At 41.8% G+C, this 22,076-nt stretch overlaps 1 protein-coding gene across 10 annotated transcripts in view; it reads right to left on the reverse strand.

Moving 5' to 3' along the window:
* Nucleotides 1-22,076, reverse strand: part of SVIL (supervillin) — a 137,005-nt gene that overhangs the window by 88,289 nt on the left and 26,640 nt on the right. For 5 of the 10 annotated variants that reach the window (XM_080579932.1, XM_080579926.1, XM_080579925.1 and 2 more), the window contains exon 2: nt 19,352-19,440. Coding sequence is in view for 4 of the 10 variants with exons in the window: in XM_080579924.1 (XP_080436050.1) it covers nt 15,198-15,261 (64 nt within the window). In the remaining 6 variants the exon portion in view is untranslated. Of the gene's footprint in view, nt 1-12,004; nt 12,569-15,197; nt 15,318-19,351; nt 19,441-22,076 lie in introns of those variants that run through there. The other 5 variants (XM_080579924.1, XM_080579928.1, XM_080579933.1 and 2 more) reach the window with 5 other exon arrangements.

Here is a 22,076-nt window from a genome sequence, read left to right on the forward strand (position 1 = left end):
AAACACATCTTGCAAACGTGTATTTCTTATTTTACCCAACTGATCTCCAATAGAGAGGCCACACAGCTAGTGTCTTTGGTGAGCCTAGAGCAGGAAGGGCGAGAGCAGAAGGGTCGGGGAGAGACGGAGTCTGCAGCGTGAGTCACCTCGTAACAGGGGATCCAAGGCCAAGGAATAAGCACTGAAGACTTCGTACTTAGTGATGCAAACTGTGACATTGTATACATGACAAACATATTTTCCTCCTCCTCTGAAGGCAACTGTAAAAAGGCAGCCCAACTTTACACGCAAAAGCTGACATTGCCTCTTTAGTCACCCTACAACAAGGGCTGCTGAAGGCTGAGGTAAGAAGTGATTTTCCTTTTCTCAAAATTGAAGCAAGTCTCACTGGACACTAGCGATTTCCTGCTGCCCTCCCCCAGCTTGTGAGAGCTCTTACAAGCATTATTTCTGATATGTCAAACTTCAGGGCTTCTTGCAACTTTACGGCTATACAGCATCTCTACCACTTACAGCTGAAAGTTGCCTCTTTCAAAGTACGATTTCAACTTCTTAACAAGTCAGAACTCTTTCTGAAGTCCTCCCAAACCTTCAGAATCCTACTCAGCATGTTTTGAGATTCGCAGTTGTTCTCAGACTTTTTGCCGGTATTCACGAACCGCTCCATCCATGCTTACAGCGTTTGCTGTTCCTTGCTCTGGCAGAAGACAGGGGATAATCATCTGTTTCATTTAATTCCTTGACCCAAGCAAATAACTAGTTTAGTTTGGTTTAGATTTTAGCTTTACACCACATACAAAAAAAAAAAATCCAAGTATTATTTTTATTCCTCTTCCTCCTACCAGTTGTGCTGTTAAAAGGGTCCTATGTTACAGATCTTGATTCAGGAAACACAATAGCATGTTCTTTCCTAGCACCCTCTCTATTTAAGGAAGGAAATGTGTGGGGTTTTTTTTGTTGTTGTTGCTGCTTTATTTTGTTTTGTTTGTTTGTTTTTTAAAGTGGAACATTATTAGTTACATTATAAGTAACGTTAATTAACATTAATTTCAGTAAGGTCCTAAAATTTAGGACTTGACTACCTTGATTCCAAATAGTTCATCATTTTTGCCCATTGTACCTCAATAGAGTCACATATGAGGGATTTGCTTTGGCAGTTCGAAAGTTTCAATCAATACCGTGGAAAATTAAGAATACAGCGACCACCAGCAAAAGCTAGAGATTTTTTAAATTCGTTTCTGCCAAATGAGACCAGAACCGTGACCTCTGGAGGTCTCTCCAACCCTCAGCAATTCTAAGAGCATTATAAACTACTTCTGTCCTACAAAACAGAAACCATATTTTTCATAGCTCTTTCAAGAGGCATAGAGTCTCTTAAAAGAAAGCAACAATCATTAAAACTGATCACTACCAGGAGTGAGTACAGTTACTGTGGTATTGGTGTCCCCCATAACAAGTCTAGTGAATGACACAGATAAAACATCACATCTACCGACAACTGGCAAGTTTTGAGAGCCACCACAAGCTTCCCAGCCCAGCAGGGTACTTTATGGCAAGCAAGCCAGAAATCGTGAACAACTCAGTAACAAAAATAATCACAAAAGACACAATCAGCTACTCAACTACTTGAAGCCAATTTATTTACACAGTAGCGGGATGTAAATACTTCCCCTCCTCTAACCACTAGACTTTGAGCTCAGGGAATATATCGAGAGATTCAGAGCCTACATCCAATACTGTAGCTCCCTCTGATTGCCGTATTGTGTAAAAACTATTGTGAGCGTATGCTCAGCCTAGTTAGCCAAGAACTTTACCATCTCTATAATTAACTCCGCAGTCTGACATCATCACCCCCTCAAGGTTCTCTTAAAGTTTTAATAGCCTGGTTTATGAATATTCATTCACCAGCGTTACACTTCCTGGGATTTATGAAAACCCAATGGCACGTCAGTTCCCAAATAGGTTCCATTATTCCTGCTGCTTCCTCAGCATATTTATTACAAACCAATTTTATGCTGACAGAAAGTGTATCGAGCCTGCAGTTGGTCCAGCCATCTAGGTCATTTTGGAGAGATTAATAGGCACAGCAGACATCTGAGTGCTACTTCTAAGGATGCCTATTCATCCCCCCGCCGGACAGGATGCTTCTTCACAGGCCTCGTTGGTTCTAGCCTTTACACCCTCTTTCTCCCTTATCTCCTCCGGTTTCTCTCCTCCCGCATGGCGCAGGAATTAGACGCCAGGCATGCAACAACCAGCCCTTCAAAGTCTGCCACCATGTCAGAAAGCAGTCGCGTATTCCCAAAGCCCAAACCACAAGGGGTTTATGAGTTTTGTAGAGACAACTATTGCGTGCAGTCAGCTTGCTTCAGCAAATGCTGCAAGTCGGACGACACTGGCACACTGCAACAGCTATATAAAGTTTGTGACGCATTATTCCATTACCAAGAGGCATAAACACTTCTTCTGTACCGAAATATGTAATTCGCTTGACAGTCGCGTCCCCCCACATCACCCCCTGAACCGTGACAGTGCTTGAAGCCACTGGCTTGGGCATTATTGTGTTTCACACACGTGTGGTGACCCAACCTTCCTCAGATGTTAAAGCATCTCCTTATTTTAAAAAGGGAGCTCAATGAAAGTTCACAGTACAAGTAAATCAAAAGCTCTTATGAATTGAATCGTGCGACAAATGTTTAGAGCACAGTTTGTAAAGGCATGTGGAATTTAAGGCCACGTTAAATGTACTAAGCCAGGTGTATTTTTACTCAATTATTCAGAAGCTTCCTCCTAATATTCATGCAAGCTGGTAAGCAAAACTAGAAAGCCAAATAGTATGTGCCACTTCTCTCATCTCTTCCCTGACCGGGCTCCTCCTTTGTCAGCAAAGCAGAAGCTCAAGAAGTCTCAGAACTACTTTTGTCATTTCCTAACAGAACGAATTTCAATAGACCTTTCTGAAGGCACCATCAAGCCTTACCGTAGAACAATTTATGCAATTATGTGATTTTCCCCTCACCATCCCCACTACAGAACAAACACGCAGAGTTTTGATCTGCCATAAACAAGCATTCAAAGTTTCTGCTTTGTTTGAGTTTCTGCTCCAAATATTTAAAAAGCAAAGGAAAGATTTCAACTTCAAGGAGTCGTTTCCAGTAGTACTGTCTGGCAAATGATTACATTTAAAACAGAACCTGCAGACTATTCAAAGTTAGCAAGGGAAGAGGGGGACAGAAACACAGATAAAGGATAACTTAAGTAATAAAAAAAGGATTTAATCCCTGGAGGGTAAGGAAGGGGAAATTAGAGACCAGCAACTCAAAGGCAGTCAGGAAGAAAGGTCAGAAGTCTTGAGGGATGTAATCATGATCCTGTTTTAAAAAGGGAAAGGCTATAATTGTGACTGATACAATGGCCTATTGGCCAGTCCTTAAAGTGTGAAGTACAACAAATAAAATGCTTTACAGAGCATCACTTGAGCTTTTTCAGTCAATGCTTCCTTTAGCTCCCAGGCCACAGCTTTGGGAATTGCGATAAAACTGTAAATTCTTACCAAAACCTAGAGAAAAACTCTGGTACTACAGGCAGTCCCTGACACCGGTCAGACTACAGCAGGCACAGCATCACTGTGGTTAAACTACACTATTTTTGTTTTCCTTCTCTGGAGAAACCAGGCTATTTGGCCTCGTTTTTTTCTCTCCCAGACCTCTTTGGGGAGGGGAGGGAATAATTTATGTTATGTCTTCAGAACACAAAACCCTATTGTCGGTCACAAGCAGCCTGTTTGCCCCAACAGGGATAGATTCTTTGTGGTGGAGGGGGAAGGGGAACCTTTCCTTTCTAAGCAATCTCCTTGAGAAAGAGAATGCTTTTATTAAAACAACAACAGAAGGTTAAAATAAATTACTTCAAGAATCCCTGAGCTAAAAGCTAGATTTTTTATTTTCTAAGAGCTCCAATTGGAGGGGGGAAAAAAAAACACAAACAAATCTGTGCTGCAAAACTACACCACCACCACCCATTTATTTGTTTATTTTTATGGACTTGCAAGCTAAATCCCCAGCCTGCAACAAAACTATGTTTGGGTAGGCAGCAATCTTTAGAGCTAAACAGCTACAGCACTTGGCAGGTGGTTGTAGGAAGGACTTTTAGCTACATGGAAAAGAACAGTAGGCTCGGTAAAGCTGAATGCCCAGGTTTTTTTGGCATCCAATGCTCTCGTAGGATATAGAGCCACATTGGCCAGGGTCAGGGTCCTGCGTTATGTACATATTTCCTAACTTTACAGCTCAACTGCCTTGCTAGACCACCCACAAAGAGTACAGCTTGATGCCCACAGGAACAGTACTACCAACTCCGTTGTTTTTTACTGTGCTCTACTTAACCCCAGTGAACTTACAGAATGGCTCCTCTGCCGCGGGAAGTTTCACGTCTCTGCCCAGCGTGATACCCCAGAGCATCATTTGGTGGGCAGAAGGATGCAGCTCAGCTCCATCACCATGCACATTTAGGTTTCAGCCTACCAGTCCTGTAATGTGCAAGGGCCACTCTTAAATTTTGCTCCCCTGCTAATGGGAAGTGGTGTTCAACACAAAAACCTAGGTCTGCTGAAGCAACGCAAACGCCAGAAGACTACTTTGTAATGCAAGTAATTACCACGTGCTGCAAAAGAAGAGCAATTTGGAAGTGTTAATCAACCTGGAGCCGACTTAAACTCGAGCTACCCAGTACGTTCTGCAGTCAGGTTGCGTTTCACAGCCACTGAATAAAAGATGAATAAAGATCAAAATATTCTGAGGTACTGAACATTGTCAGGGTGCACGACATATGAGTGAAGTCATGTCGAGCACCAGCCATTTACGCCTCCTAGGGTGTAATCCCATGACGCAATACCCAGATTAAATCTCAGACTATTATCCCAGCATATCAACCCTGTCTGTTCCCAGCAGAGAGGTGACCCAAAGATCCTGTTTAAACTAGTCCATTTATCCAATCAAGACAGTGAAAACAAAAGCATGGGAGAACTTATCTAATAAATTCCCTTGGTCTTCCTTGAAACCAGCTCTAGGTTTCAGTCTCAAAGCCTGGTCTCTAACCCTTGATCTGTCTCAACCCCTGCGTTCACTCCTCTCTGTGCCTCTTTCTCCCTGAAATCCTGCATAGGGACCAAGCGGCCTGCAGTGGCAGGCTGCTTGCTAAGCCAGGAAGACAAGCCAGGGCAACCAAGCCTAATAGTCCTCGCTTTATCTTATGTGTCTGCTGGGAGGAATGTGCATAGAGTCACTTTCTTTCCTGACAATTACTTCCACAGAATCGTGCTGTCATGATATTTCACTGTCTGCATACAGTCTCACATCATCATGGGCAATTGCAAGTCACTCATAAAAGTCTACTCAATTACTGGCCCTAGGTTTAACTTGGAAATACTCATCCATTTAATATTTCAGTAAGAAACTAGCAATTTCTATGCTGGCTTCAATCAAGTTGTGAAGTTTCTGAGATATCAAACAGAAGTCTTTGGTATCTGCACTTCAAAACTATGTCCTAGCTTTACTTTTACACCTCTTTTTACTTAAGTCCAAAGAAACCAGCACAGGCAGCATCTACGCCTCTGTAATTCAAGACAAAAGTTTATTTAAATCTCAAATGAAAGGTGCAGAACTGGCTAATTTCAAGTAGAAGGCTGTTCAGACCTAAGTCTCCACGATGCTCTTTCAGAAGCACGGAGCAGAGGCAAGTAGATAACAGGGCAATTTGAGCACTGGGCTAGGAGAAACAGCAGTAGGCTTGGCTCAAGAATCAACACTGTGTCTTAGATTAAGAGAGAAGTTCTCTTTGGCACAAGACATAACGTGTTGTCCTATCTGCCTTACTGTGGTCTGTTTAGGCCTCTGAATTCAGCAGACTGAGCCTGAAGAGAACACAGTATAATAGTGCCTGAGCTGTACACGTTTAGTGCTGACATTTCACCCGATGTGAAAGCAATGCAAGTCACTGAGGGATCTCTTAGTTCATAGGGCCCACGTTTTTTGTCCCTGCTCCTGCCTTCCAGCCTAAGCGGTGTTCCCTACTCGCTTGTCCTTCACTCTCACTTCCACATGGAGCACCTCTTTTCTCACCCCCACGTAACTCAGCACAGGCACTGGCAGAGCCATGGTGAGCAGGGCTGGGGAACCCGTAGGGCTAGAGAGAAGAGAACAAAAAGCCTTCAGACAGCCGTTCCCTGACCTGTGTGGCTGGGGGGCAAACTGCAGCAGGTGGAGAGAATGGGTCAGGAGCAAGCTGGGGGATGACAATGGCCTGGAGGGATTCCTGAAGCAGTATTTTAAATCAGGGTTGTCACTTTCACTGTTCTCATCTGTAAGTCCAAGCCTTCAGCTGCCTAAAGCAGTCAGAAAACAACCTTGGTAAGCCTAGCCTTTAATATTTGCAAGGACATGACCCAGTAGGTGTGCTTGGGTATACCTAACATAGCCGGGCTTTTACTCATTGCTTTTACTAATGCAGCTGACAGTAGGAAAGAATGTTGCTGGCCTCACCAAATGGTGTTTGAACTGTCTAGGCATTTCTACAAGAAATGGAGAGACCTGAATTTCAAACTTCCCAGCCAGAAACCTGCACTCCTACTTCAAGTGACAGTCCTGAACAGCAGTCTACAAACACAGGAACTGCATGGCAACTCTTGAACTCCCTTGTCTCAAGCTGGGCAGCTATGACGAACACAGGAAGTCTTACTGATGATTTTGTTTTTCTGCAATTAGCAATTGCTATAAATCCTCCTAGTTAACGTTTGACACATTACTAGCTCAGAGAACAAAATGTTGGACTGAAGTGTGCTGAGCAACCTCATGTCATATTTTCTCCTTTGACTCAGCCATTACAAATCATTATATCCAGCATATACTTATATGTATATATGTATACAATGCTAATATCCCAGTACATGATTAACACTGGAAAAACCTTACGGCTTTGAGTAAGTGCCAGGACAGATCATTTTTTTTCCTGCGCCCACCTAAACGGAACGCTTACATGTTAAGAGTTGTGACTTCATCTGATGACTGATCAGCAAAGACTTCCAGCCTCTGGTCAGAAGAGAAATGACAACGGCTTGCACATATGGGAGTTTTCTAAAATTCACAACTATTCAAATTACCAGAGCTCCTCTTAGCTGAACGCTTCTCTTTCTTACCTGGCACTCAGCATGCCACACATGAGTTTATGACCAACGCTCTTCTGTTGAGCTCTGAGATACTTTGAGACAAGCAATTCTTTACTGCTGCTTCAAAGAACCTAACCTAACCCAGTGCTCCACAGATCTAGTATCTTGCTCCATGTCTGTGAGATCTTCGGCTGGACAGGTCGCTTCAAATGCACAGGGCAGGAGGTAGCGAGATGAAGACTTGGCATAGATTCCTACGTTTGATCCTCCTCTACCTTAGCTGGCACCAGCACTGTTAGCCTGCCTGGCTCTTCACTGCATCAACTTGCATCTGCTGAAAGCATCAATACATTCACATCAGTCTATTTACCCCTTTACAGACATGCCTTTTCCATACATATGTACACTTAAGGCTGCCTGATCCACACTCCCCAAAAATCTCGAGGAGATGTCGGTGATAGACTTACATATCATTTCAAAAAATTAAATTGCCTACATAAGTACATGTGGTTAGTTCAGTTAGTCATTCTTGCTCTGAAGGAAACAAGCCAAAGACTCTACTGCTTCCTAGAAACTTCAGCAAGGAAAAAAATACCAAAAGTTGTCCACACAGCAAATTTTTGCAAATAGAATACATTTCTCCTAGGAGCGTTGTCATTCACTACTGCTTCCATTACAAAATAACTGCAACCAGCTGAAGCACTATTCTAGATGATTGCTACATAAGCAAAATTGACAAAAAAAAAAGCTACTAATGGGTTTGTTCATTCTCAATACAATTGGTTAAGGATTACTGAAAGTACAACGTTCTTGAAGCTCTGCAGAGGTACAGAAACATTTTCCGTAACTGCTCAGTTCAGTTTTAAATGGCTGAGTAGCAGGACTCACCCCAGCCCAGAGACTAACGCACTAATTGTCAAAACATCAGTATCTCCACTATTTGCGCATATAAACTGACAAATGCATTTTGACAATATTGAAATTGAAACACGACCTCCAGCTATTCATGTCTGCTTGCCGAGAGGACCCTTCCTATCTCATTGTTGCAATTCAGCAATTTTCCACAGGGCTCAAGTTCCCACTGAAAACAACGTAACATTTGGATATTTCCTTACACTTTTGACTGTCCTTGTTCACTGCACGGTTTCTTCAGTTTCTTACCTGCACGCTTCAGTGGTATGCAACCTTAAAACCTTTGAAAATAAAAATAAAGAATAGCTACTTGTATTCACAAAGAATAGGAGAAAGAAGTGAAACCCAGTGGAGCTGGAACCTTGTGGCTGCAGGATTACCATTACTAACTCCTGGTTACCAATGGAGTGCCAATAGAGGACTGAGAAACTGCTTCCAGCAAGACCTCATCTTGTTTCCAGTTGGTACTTAGTGGAAGATGACACTGAAATACCGTCCTTTTGTCTCTCTCATATAAGCAGCTGGGGCAATTACCTTTATAGCAGAGTTATTCTAGCTGTCTCAGAGGCTTAGTTCCACTTCTTCTCAGAAACAGCAAGACTGAAAAAGTCACATGTAAAGCACATACCACCTGAGTACATCCTAGACCATTTTGTGCAGTTGTTTTGATTGCACGCTCCTTCCTTCTTGCCCAGCAAGCTCTCAGGAGACAGTGCTAGCTTTGTTTTATGCTGGGGAATATACAGCAATTTTGACCAAATCGAACGCCGATATGATGGAGGAAGAATGAAATCCTGAAGGTCTTTGCTGACTGCCAACATTTTTATGGGTATAAGCCCCGAGGAACACGCTTGGCAGCCATTAACTCCACGGAAGCATTATTCCCTTCGCACAGGGCTTCAGCACACAAGCTCAGTTCTGTGGGGAAATTACATATCTGCCTAATGGTCTGATGTAGCCTCGTGCTTTTTTGTGTGTTTGCTGTTGTTGTTTGTTTATAAAAGTACAGGGCCTTAGTTATTAATACACACGATGCTTTATGTCCAAGTTCATCGTGACGTTTGTTGTTTACCTGAAGAGACACAACCCTGGAAATCCGAGTTAATTTTATCTGGTTATTTGAAGTCTGATTTTACTTTTTTTTTTAATTTTATTTTTTTAAACTCTGTAAACTGGCATCATTACAGCAAACAGGGACCATTTCATCAACTACATCCAGAGAAATCAGCAAATACTTAATGCATAATTGTTCTACCCTCTCTGCTGAAAGGCTCCCTTGAACATAACACCATGTGAGCAAGTGACATCAGAAGCATTTTTATCACCACTTACCCAATGCATTCTTATCTGCTTAAGGCAGATTCCAACTAGGACATGCTTTGCTCATTAAAAACCAGAGACCTTCCAATGCATCGGTTAACTCTAAACTGCCTAGCTGGGAAAGTAGTAAAACCAGGGAATTCATAAGGGAAGAGAACTTTGCCTACTGCTTCTCTTAAGAGCATACTATTCCCTTCCATTATGTCAAACGGAGGCTTCTGAATGGAGAAAAAGAAGCCTGTGTCTTGTGCAAGAAAACAGAGCAGGAACAGCGATGCCTCTGGAAAGTCAACAATCTCAGCCACCCTGTTCCTGCAAACTATTCCAGAGCTTTTTGCCTCTTTAAAGTTGTAAGGAGATTGCCATGCACAAGAGCCAACAACTTGGAGAGCAAAAACGCACTCCAGCAGTGGCAACTTAAACTAAATGTGCTTGTGCAATTTTTAGTTATATTCATTACATGAAAGGCTTCATAGATAAGAGCCTGTCTTGTGAATCCATTCTAAGCATGGAAAATGACAATGTTGCATTTAAACAAACAAGAAAACAAATAAATTCTACACACTGTGGTGAACCGTTTGCTTAAACAAGTGTACTAAGACTATAAAAAGCTTTCAAACCACTTCATCAACATAAATCTAAACAAGACAGAAACCTCAGCTCATAATGCATTATGACGCATGCATTATAACACACATACCCTTTCCACACAGCAAACTGGCAAAAGACACCTCCAGCCTCTGCCTGAAAATGTCTCGGTCACAAATGGCTCAACACCACCCCCTCTGACTCTGCCTTGACTCACTGTGAAGGAGAAGTGTGTAGTCTGCAATTTCATTATTCCTTACCCTCTCTGGGGCTCTACGTACAATTAAATTTATGCTGTAATCTGTTTTCTCCATATAAAAAGCAAAGATGGAATAGCCAGATTAAAACTCCTTGCCTGCTCCCCACTACCTTTATTCCATTAACACTAACAAATATAAGGAATTTGGGAAAGAAATACCAAATATAAAGCTGTAATCGTTCTGAGTAAAGCTCCTAGAGATCTGAAAATCTCCCTCACACTGAAAACTTCTGCCAAGAATGTCATTTAGCAATGCAGTCAAGACAAAACTGCATTAGAAGAGGTAGAACTAATGCTTAAATTGACTAACTAATCCCCCCGAGATACCAAGGAAGAATGTGTACCTGTTCCAAATATTTAAGCATCTGCTGCACAAAGAGAAGCTGATATTAGTACCTCTCATCAATCAAAATGTTTCCTGCATTACACCCGTTGTGCATTTCAGCCTGAAACCCAAGTTGAGGACTCCTGCTCTTGTGCAGACCCAGGGGTAGCCAACTTCTGGTATCTGATGTCTTTGTGGTCTGTTTCAAGGCCTTTAAGGCACTGACCTCTTCTAACAGGCTCACAGGAGCACAACACAGACATGCTAAAATGGTGGAGGAATTTAAGTCAACTTGCTTTCAAAGTGCAAACAGCAAAGAAAAAAATCTGATCATACAAAAAAGGATGGCTAGTAAAAATACTAATTTTATACTGGAAGCAATATAAAAATATTTTAAGTCAGGAGCAAATCGAAGTTCAGGTCTGTTATTCCAGACAAAAATTAACAGATAATCTGAAGGAGAATACTGATCCTGTAGGCTTCCCCCACCCCCCTGCTTGGAGGATTTGATCTCCTATAAAATCTACAAATAGAAATAAGTATTAAAATGGGTGTCTGCCAAGGCTCACTTAAGGAAGATTAAAAATATATATCTATTTTTTCAATAAACACTCCTTACACTAAAATGCAGAACAGAATAACGAACATAGAATTCCGAACAAAAATTCTAGAGCCATTTGTCAGACAAATACAGATTTGCAATCCAAAGAAAATGGATGATGGCCTTCCATTGCTAGCTCCTGAAAGGGGAATAGAGACAATGAGTAGAGCTATTTTTAAAATAGCAAAATTATTGGCAAGGACACTCTACTTGCATTTCTGGAGATTAAAACACAACATCTGGAACACCCTTGAAGCAAGGAGCCTCTTCTTTCCCCCCCGTCCCTCACTGCGCTCCCCCCTTTTAGCAGCTGATCCTGCTGCAGAAGCGGACGGTGAAGCAGTGCCAGTGACTTTCACCTGTTGTGTCCTGGTCATGTTTAAAAATAAGAAAATGTAAAGTTGGAGGAAGCTTTCTTCAGAACACCCCAAGAGTCAAACTATAACAGAGTTCTCTCATGTAACAGTATTCACGTATGTTTATAGTACTTCTTTAACAGGAGAAAATTACTACTGAAAAATTTTGTTTTTGTGGGTGTTCTTATAGCTGCCTGTAGTGCTGTGGCTAAGGTTAACGTATTAAAACTAAAAAAGAAAAAAGAGTCACCTTACACACAAACCAACCAGCAACAGCACCTTCCATTCATAGCAGAATGAACTCATCCTCTAAGCAAAACCACAAGAATAAAAACACAAAATGCCTTAAGGAAGGCTGAATGACTGGCATGCACAGGCTGGAATAAACCCACTCACATTTCAACCTGACAGAGCCTCAAATATTCTCAAACAACTGGCTCCAACGACTGCGTGCGCGCTCTCCGAAGGACATGCTACTTACTGCTGAATCCTGCAAAAAATCCACTTGTCTGCCTTTACACAAAGGAAGAGAAATTGAAGGTACAGATGTGGCAGCAGGGGGCAAAGTCTTCTCAGAATAGTTAGTAACAACTCCTGAAGCGCTCTTTAGCCAAAATTTTCATAATTCTTGTTTTAGAGAAGTTTCTTACTTCAGCTAAGGCTCCTTCCCAAAGGACTTAACACTCACCGCTAAGAAAACAGAAAAGTGACTTCACAAAGTTACCAAATATCAACACACAAGGCTGGCAAGTGCATGTGCAGTCAAGATGATTCAGATAAGTCAGATAAATTTAGAACAGCGCTTTCCTAAAAGCATGCGTTCACCAAATGCAGCAAATATGCAGGAGCTATATTCCAAGGGCTGATTCCAGACATTAGAGCAAAAAATTTATTAGGGAAAATCTCCTTTTAAGAGTTCGCTGCGATCTGAAGTCCTCAACAACGTTACTCCTCGATCTGCCTTTAGTACTTCCATCCATCCCTGGATTTATCCACAGAAAAAGCTATAGGCTCTCCAAGCTCAGAGGACTAAGCCAAATGCAGTGTGGCAACTTCACATAGGACCAACCTTTTATGGTTGGAACAGTAGAGCTTTGATACAGCTAATCTACCATAAATAGCTCTTGAAACTCAGAAGGATCAAATCAGCTGTTTGCAACAGTCCCAGCCTGTAGCTGCTTCCAATCCAATTAGATTGTCAACTCTACCTTCCAGCTTTCCTTTTTATTCCCCCCTCCCGTCCACGACTTTTCGAGTCCTGCTCCTGCAAGAAATTAAACGCTGCACAGACAAATGCAGCCGAATAAAACGTGTTTAATAAAAACTGAAACAAATGAGTAAGTATTCTTGCAATTATCTCAAGGAGCAGAAGTTTTAAAACAGCTTGAGCATTTGATGTCTTTTTTTTTTTTTTTTTTTTAAATCAGCCCTGACTTGTAACGCAAACACGTGATTCAAAATAAGCAAACAGCTCTGAGAACAGTAAGCCCAGCTTTAAAAGGTTGGTAAAAAAACAAAGAAGATAAAACTTCATGGAGCACTATCCGTGTCCCAGATTAAGGCACTGAATTGCTTGCTTATTTTTTCTGTAACTTAGACACAATTGTGAAACACTAGAACTCACTGTTATGAATTTTTATATTACAGTGTTTCCTTTCTGGTATTTAGAACAATTTTCCCATAAAGAAACCCTAACTTCGGAATACTTAAATAACTGGGAGCGTCCAAAACGCACATTTGCTACCAATACAAGCCAACAGATCTCCAAAAACCACCACAGGGACTACTAGAGCACAGTGACTGCAGAGAAATTAGTGCAGGGCCACTGCTGTGAAAGAGGATACCCGTTTGGATCCCGCGAAGCACAGATGAGCAGCATTATCTTTACGGTTCACTTCGCAGTGCAAAGGAACAGCACACAAGCATGTAAGCGTACATAAACAAAAGATGTATTTTTAACTACATATTATTGATGTCTCCCCATTAACTCTTTCCAAAACAAAGAGTTAAATTACTCCAGTACAGTGCAGGAACTCCAGCACTTCAAAGGGAGATGTGTCTTGGCTGTACAGCCTGAATCCATACCTCCTGGGACCACTGACACCCTGAACACTGCCAGAGCATCCTCCTATAATACTGGGCATAACATCTAGCATTTAAACATCGGTTCTTCTTGCACAAGACAGGAAGAAGAGGATTTCTAATTCCCAGTATTCAAACTGCTTCAAGAAGGGCCTGGAATTCGGCTCCTCTGGAAGCTAATCTAATGAAAAGGACAAAAAAAAAAAAATCCATCATGGAAAATTCTGTATCCCTTTGTCAACTATCTGCCACCCTGCTCCTCTCTGAGCTTGTGTTAAATGTTATCACCTCAATTAAAGGACCTGGGTTTTAACTGCTGTGCAGAGTACGTAACACACCCTGAACACAGGAGGAGTCGCTGGTTTCCATCTTGCCTGCAAAGACGATGGATGACGAAGTAACTTCAATTAAGTGTGGGTGGGTTAAATGAAGAGGCTTGTGTTTTGCTCTAACTGTGCATGAAGAACCCAGCTGTGTCACTTTCTGGAAGTGTCAGAAAAGTCAAAGAGTTGGAACTGGGCACAGAGGGCTGCCCTTTAGGCCCTACTAAATGCCCAACCAAATTAATTCAGATGCACAGGGGACAGCGAGCTTTTCATTAGCGTGGAGTAAACCAAGCATGTGACAAGTAGATTAAACAGACCTGCAAGATCTGCCTGAATAAGTTTATCACTTTGAACACTGCTTGTAGAACTCGTCACATTATGCTGCTTCTGCACAGTGGTGAAAAAAGTAGCCGAACCCATTGCTGACAAAAGTTCAGTGGAGCTCTTAGAATGCAGCAAGCATGCCTGCAAGTGCTGAAGAGAAAGAGCAGTCGTGAGCACGCTGCCAGAGCACAAGTGCTGGCGCTTCATGCCCTATCCATAACCATTTCAAATCTTAGGTCTTTTATTACTGAGGAATTTGAAGGATGTGAGTTATGACATGGGAACACACCCCCTCTCAAGGAGCAGGACTGGGATTCCTTGTTTCTTTCATACAAACCACTCCACATCTAACTGCTCGCATCCATTCCCCCTATCACACAGGGCACTACAGTAAAGATTTCACTTTTGCAGCTAATTTAAAAAAAAAAAACAAAAAAAAAACAACTGCATGTGCTCTTTTCACACACACTTCCTTGGCTACAAACTCACAAAACAGAACTGACTGTCATGGCAATGCAGCATTTTCTTCCTCTCCACCACAAAATTTCTCTAAGCAGAGCAGAGGAAGCCACATCCAATATATTAAATCACCTCTAGCTCTTTAGAGCAAGTGTGAGATCTGGCTTGTACTGTACAAAGAGTATCACATCCCTTATCAAAAGAAAAAAAAAATGCCGTGCCCTTTTCAGGCCCCAGGTTCTGTCTCGGTGAACACAGAAGTGCACATGAACAGACACAACTTTGGTACCATGGTCTTGCTTTGCAAGATGAGTAACAGTCAAGACAAAACGCACAGTTTGAAAAGTCTGAAGTGAGCAAGCATGCATTCATTTAACATTTCAGCTTCCCAGTTTACAGATATCTTCTTCTTTTCAGCTGGGGATTGGAGGGAAGGGCAAGACTTCCCAGAAAAATCAAAGGCAGATTTAATGAGTGACTTACCAGCATCCATTGTCAGAATCATGACCCCACTTCTGCGTCCCAGGAAGCAGGAAGCCTTACCCATCCAGTGCGTGCGAATGACTCAGAAGGACAGCATGGCTTTGTTTCAGCTTATATCTTCCAGCTCATTCACCCCTCCTCCCTCTTGTGGGATAAAAGTGTTGCCTGTGCCTGACCACCCCCATTGGCTCAGCTCGGGAGCCACTCATTCAGCACACTCAAGTTGCTGTGAGAGCCTAAAATCAGCCATAGAGAAATTCTTACTGATTTTTTTTTTAAACCCAGCCCCCTTTTTGTACTTCTGGGAGAACAAACAGTTCATTGTTTCGCTATCAGACACACGCTACAGCTGGTGGTGTTGTCACGGGGCCAAGCAATTGCCCGTGCTCGGAATCGATGAGGAGGTGGCCAGTCGGGGAGGGCTAGCATCAGCCATCCCCAACGCCAGGCACTGCCTGCCCGTGGAGGTAACGCCATGTGCCTTGTGTCAAAGCCTACGCCTTCCAGCTTCTCTTCAGCGCATCTGTATACACCCCACAAACTGAGGATCTCATGGTTCACCAGGGAGGATTTACCCTTCCATTTTATTTTTAAATAGGCAGAATGGTAAAGGGCCGCTGTCGCACACCTCAACTCCGCACGTTAAACTGCAGTGAGGAAAGTCTTCTTTTTTTTTCTTTTCTTTCGTTTAAATCTGAAGGGTTTTTTGAATGTAATAGCTAGGCTCTGCCCAAGGAATTTGGAAAGCTGCTACGATCTATTTGTGAACCACCACCCCAGTCAGATAATACAGCGTCAAAAAAAACCTCGCCACAATGCAAGTGAAACTCTATCTGATCAAGAGACATCTCAATCCTTTGTTAATTTCGATCAAACAATAAGACAGCCTAAAAAGTATGCACTTGGCAGGAGAGAAGGTAGAGGGCATTTGTTCCTTTCTGTACAATGCAATCCTCAAGAACTTCCAGTGCGACTTTGGGAGGCGAGTGCCTGTATCTCACAGGGCGAACTGCTGACAGACGTGGTATCTGTGCTTGGAGGTTCAACACACACAGTGAATGAAACGCTGGCCCTCTTCATCTTTTGATAAGAACTACCTTTTCTAAATAAAGCATGGACATATTAGGCTGCCATCTCGCCACGTTAGTCACCGCTAGATAACCTAAGATTCATAACTCCGCGATACGGCCACGAGTGTATTTTGGAAGTGTTGCTTGTGCTTGTTGAAATAAACAGAGCTTCCTCTCCTCCCATCCTCCATTTTTAGAAAAGGTATCAGTTGCAAGTCTCATACGCTAACGTTTGCAAAGGCACTAAAGAAGTTAGAATCCACAATTCAAAGAAATTAGCAGAAGCAGTATAATTACATCATCACTTCTCAGATTTCTTGACCTTCTCTTGCTCTGCATGACTTCACACCAACAGTCCTGAGTCACTGCAGTTTGAGGGAAACAAAATATTCCTAAAACCAAAAGTTTCTGACATTTTCAGTAGGACGCTGCAACAAAAACATTGGAAAGAGGCAGGGGTAATTCAGATTCTAGAAACAAAAGCAAAAGTTTTCAGTGAATGCAGATCAGGAAGCAGCTTCCTAGGTGAACAGACTGCTCCTCAAATACTTCCTACAAGGCTTTTGCTTTCAGAAGGGCTGTTAAACAAAATCAACTAGTGGTTTCATCTAAAGTTTACAACTCTCGAATTGCCAAGATGCTATTTCGTTGACCATAATCAGTAGCTAAGGGCATTTGTCACCAACCCAAGCCATGTGCAGAGATGCACATTAAACTTCTGGGAATGACACGGGGCATAGCTCACTTCCTTACCAGCAGTCATCCATTTGAAGAGGGATGCAGCAGTATGGAAGACGCTTTTGCACTCTCTACCTACCACATACTGTTTCACTTGGCATCATCTTTATTAAAAATTCACGACAATCTGGACAAACAAACAACAACAAAAAGGATTTTAAAAAAAATCAAAGTTTTGAGTATTCCACTTCAAGCTGTGCAATCCCAAAGCCCAAGAGGATCTAGGTAGAAGATAACCGAAGACCAGTCCTTACCAACAAGGTAGAAAACAAACAGCGAGAACCCCACAGCCTGCACTAGGTACCAAGCTAACCCAACACTAACACGTTCATCCTCAGGCAAACTGAGTGTGAGTAATACTCACTGTCAGAAAATGCCAGAAAACTCTCCAGTCACCAAATGCACATTTCAAGAAAGCACTAGCGTATACTGTACAAGAGCAAACCACTCTCAAGAGGATGATCTTCCTTGTATGCTTGGCTTTTGCAAGAAGTCCAATACTACTGCTCTGCAGCAGTAAATCACAGAAGTTCAGACAAAGTATTCTCAAATCAGAAAGAAGATTAAAAAAAACTTCTAGGTCAGTAGGAGATTGTGAGCTACAGCCTGGCATTACTGCTTAAACAGGCTACTTCTGCTCACTTTCGGAAAGCATACAGCTAATAGCAGATGTGAATATGCTCGTTCTAAACATTTCTGGAAGACACTTTACACAAATGCTTTTATTTGAGATTGTCAAGATTCAATACATTTTTTTCATGACCATGCAAACCAGTTGTGTTTTTTTTCAAATCTTGGTCAAGTTTCATTTTTCTACTTCAACTCCTTCCAACTTTTCAAGCTGCCTAGCATGTGTGAGAGGATAGTGACCACTGTCCCTACTCCTCCACTTGTTTTTAACATCTTAAAAAAACAAAAATGACAACAACAAAAAAACCACCATAGCTTTTGTTCAAATTTCCACTCTTTACAGCATGCTCTCCCAAGCCTTCAGAAGCTAGGAAAGGACCTTCTATCCCTTATTTTGCAGACACAAAATAGTGAGATCCTGATCATCTCCAAGAAATCACAACGCACAGAAACTACATAATTCTCAGAGCAAGATTAATCCCATGCATTACACAAGTAGTGGGAGTTGTCTTTATGGGAGGGACAGAACCTGATAGACACACACACAAATGAAAATAAAAATAAAAATAAAAATAAAATAAAAAAGGTCCCTTTTGTTCTTGGTTTGTGTGGGAAAATGCTTTACCACTTTCTGGGGGGAAAACAAGTGTAGTATATGTGAAAGATATGGCTGGATTAAACAGTACTTCAAGCTTTCAAATAACAGAAGGAGTTGAAATGTTCTTAAAATGATTTGTCCCAACAACGTTATACTTCCAGGGTGAGGTGAAAACAAAATGCATTGCATTTATATTCTGCATTGGTTTTGAGTTCCCCGAATAGCTGTCCTTTATAAAGGAAAGAATAGGTGCTACTGGTGAAGAAACATTTCTCTCCAGTAAGGGGGAAACAACAGCTGAAGGTGGAGAAGAAAAATTCTCTCATTGTGTCACCCCACTATTTGTTTCCAAATACAATGACAGCTTGGGCCTATTAATAATTTTACCTTTCAAAAAGAATCAATTCCTCAGTGTTACAAAGCAGGAAGAACTCGAAAGCATAGCTCTGAGCATGACAAGGACACTAAATGATGCTGGCATCAAAGTGCTCTACTGGTCACCTTCATAGAGCAGATTTTTGATGTCTAACACTATACACTCAGGTCACACAGCTGCAGCCTGCTCTGTAAGGCTGGACGTGTACTAGACAATCTTGCTCATTATAGACGAATCTAGAAAGTTATTTAGATCAGAGTACATGACATAGAGCCATAAGGCCACATGTGGTAAGGGCGAGATTCAAGCACCCTAAGAGGCAAGAACAAAAATAACTGAATTAAGTCTAAGTTGCAAATATATCCTCAAAAATCTGAAAAATGAAGACCGTACAGCCTAGAGGGCAGGCTATAGACCTGCAATTAATTAACATGTTACATTTCAAAGAATTGCCATTAGAATGGCTACTTATTTTAACATGCAACAACTGGAAGAGGGAGTGACAGAAGGTCTGGAAGAAGGGATCCATCCCAGTTGCCTGCTGGCTCTCAGTGCATGCTGAGGTGAAGTTTGGGGAACACCTCTTGTCACTTTCACATTGAATAACATTTCTTCTACACATACACAAGGAGGTACAGATGGATTCTGCTTTAAATGTTTTGTACAAACTCCAGAAAAAACAAATGACTACAAAAAATAGTTCATGGTTCAGATCTACACATATTCTTCAGCACACACTCACCTTAAATCCCAGTCATCCAGGTCTGACTCTCAAGGTGCATCTGCATTACCATGTCCAAGTGGCTCACAATCCAAAAGGCAGTCCTCCTCCTACAAGAAATAAACACAGAAAAGTATGGGTAAGAACCACAAATGCACATCCCAGGATATGAAAACAACTTTAGAAATACTAGGCAGTTGGACAAAGGGTTGACTACATGGAAGAGAGCGGTTTAGAGTATACAGCTACCTCATCCATTCATATAGACAAGATTGCCACCACAACCAACAGCACTTTTCAGAGCCTATCTATTGATGTGCTGTAGCTACATTCACATGGAAAGAGAGGTTTTGCAAGTTTAGTAGGAACCTCAAGGAACCTGACCCTTCAGTTACTAAAGTCAGAGCCTTTAACTAGACACGTTCTTGAACTAACTATTTAAAAACTGAGCCTTTACTTAACAACCTCACAGAAAATAGTCTGTATTACACCTTTCAGTAAGGTCATGTGGCACTGAAGATGACAAGACCACCGCACATCTACCAGAAGATTACTATTTTTAAAATCCAGTCTTAAACACCAATGGATACAACTGGAAGAGCCATAATAAACCATCTCCAGGTCTGCCTGTAACACAAACTGCTTTCCCACAGGGTGACCTAGCCCAGGTGTGGTGATTCATGTTGATGAAATGTTCAATTCAGGTTGTTTCAACCTAGATTCACTATCCTGGCACTACATTGTCCTTAAAGATGCCAACCCCTTGAACTCACAAACCCACAGTAATCAACTACTCAAGGCTTGCTACTGTATTCTCTACCACTGATGAGGCTGTTTCTTCCCACAGGGAAACAAACAGAGCTCCAATGCAGACGGAAAATAGTCCATGAAATATTATAATATTATATATTACATAATATGAATAGTCCACAAAATAGTACCTGCTGTTAAAGAGATTATTGTCTCCCCCTTGCAACAACCAGCTGCAAAAAACGTATTTTTACTCTTGCAGGGTGAGGGTTCAGCTCACCTGCGTGGTATTTTTAGGTGGCAAATATACCGCTCAGGTCTTTCACTTTCACAGCTGCTTCACTAAACTTCCTTTTTTAATCTAATAAGAGGCACCAAATGACATCATGATATCCTGAGCAACCAGAGCAACAACTGCTAAGAGCAGCCAGATCGCTGCTCTGCCTCCACTGCAGCTGCTGAACATGTCAGACGCTAAGAACAGCATCTAGAGAAGAGGTCACAGCGTAAATAATTCATTGAAAAGACAAAAAGACACACAACACGAGCTTTGCTCGAGCTTGGAAAATATCTGAGTTTAGGAGGCAAACAAAACCCCAGATGTAGACTACCTTAGAGCCTATGGGAACATTTAAGGGAGCAATTCAGCCCGCTCCGTAATGTCATGCAGCTGTTCATACATGTTAACCAACTGAGTTTTTATGGCCTACCCACATTTATCTTTGTATTTCAGATAGGAAACTGATCTAAAGTTCCTTGAATACGGTAAACCACAACCTATTGTTTGCCCATCTCCAGCTTTCTGAGGAACGTTCCTCTGAGATGAATGAATGGCAGAGGCTTGCTGTCCTCAAATAGACAAGCCAAGGGTTTGAAAAGCAATAATAGTTTCGGTCAACTACTTCAAGGGTTTCCTGGAAGTCATCGTGAGGTAGGAAGAGATGACATTTATAATGCACAGAATGTATTAAACCTAGTCTGTGCTAGCACTGCTCCCCTGGTGTATTTCATTATTTCTTCTGATTTGGCAAATGCTACGTTTGTGTATTGGCACAAAACCGAGAACATAGCACTGCAGTTTCGAAGGCCTGTATCTCTGAGGCCTGATAAAGTCTGTCCTTGCAAAGGGACCTTGAATATCCAGTGTGAGTTGAACTATCTTGACAGATTTGGGGTGGGTGGTTTTATTTATTTATTATTTTTTTATATTTGCCTATGTCACTATATTCTGTGAATCCTTCTTAGCGTCTGAAGTCTTACAAGAAGTTTTGGCAAGAACAGACAATGAGGCTAGCACAAGGCCCAAGAAACAGAGCAACTAGCAGTGAACATTTGAGATTGCAATCAAAATGTGAGAACTGGAAATTGAATTCCAACCTTTTAAAGCCTGACCTTGGCTGCGATTTTCTGTACTCTGTCCAGTTCATCTGAGAAGTGTCTGGCGGGTCACTCGAACCACGTATCTGACAACTTCTGCATTGTGAGAGCTTAGAACAAAAGCAGGAAAAGGCACTCCAAATACTAATTTTCCCTTTCTGATGGACTCTGCTTTGTTACATATTTCATGGCTCCTGGGATTAGACAGCATATTATGAAGAAAAGACAGACACCAACTCATTATTGGGATGCTGGATATTGGGACTTAGGAAGACAGGCTAGTGGGTAACTGCTTCCACTTAGCCACAAAGACGCATCATTTTTGACCAAGAAAAAGAGCCAAACTTCCAGTTTTTCTAAACAAAGATTATCCCGGATGTAGATAACAACAGTATTTGCTTGGATTTATCACCCAAAAGCAAAACCATGAAACGGTGCCACTTTGTACACAGCAGACAGAGCTATACCTGCTCTGTAAGAATGCACAGTGACCCGTCGGGTTATCTATAGGGTGGCCGCATGACAGATACGACAGCTTCTCTTCTTTAAAGAGCCTCCTAGTTCTGGAGTTCTTACATGCAAAATGGACTTTAAAGAGTCCTGAAACAAGGTTAGAAAT

The sequence above is a fragment of the Anser brachyrhynchus genome, assembly GCF_964034855.1.
Source record: "Anser brachyrhynchus genome assembly, chromosome: 2".
NCBI classification, from domain to species: Eukaryota; Metazoa; Chordata; class Aves; order Anseriformes; family Anatidae; genus Anser; species Anser brachyrhynchus.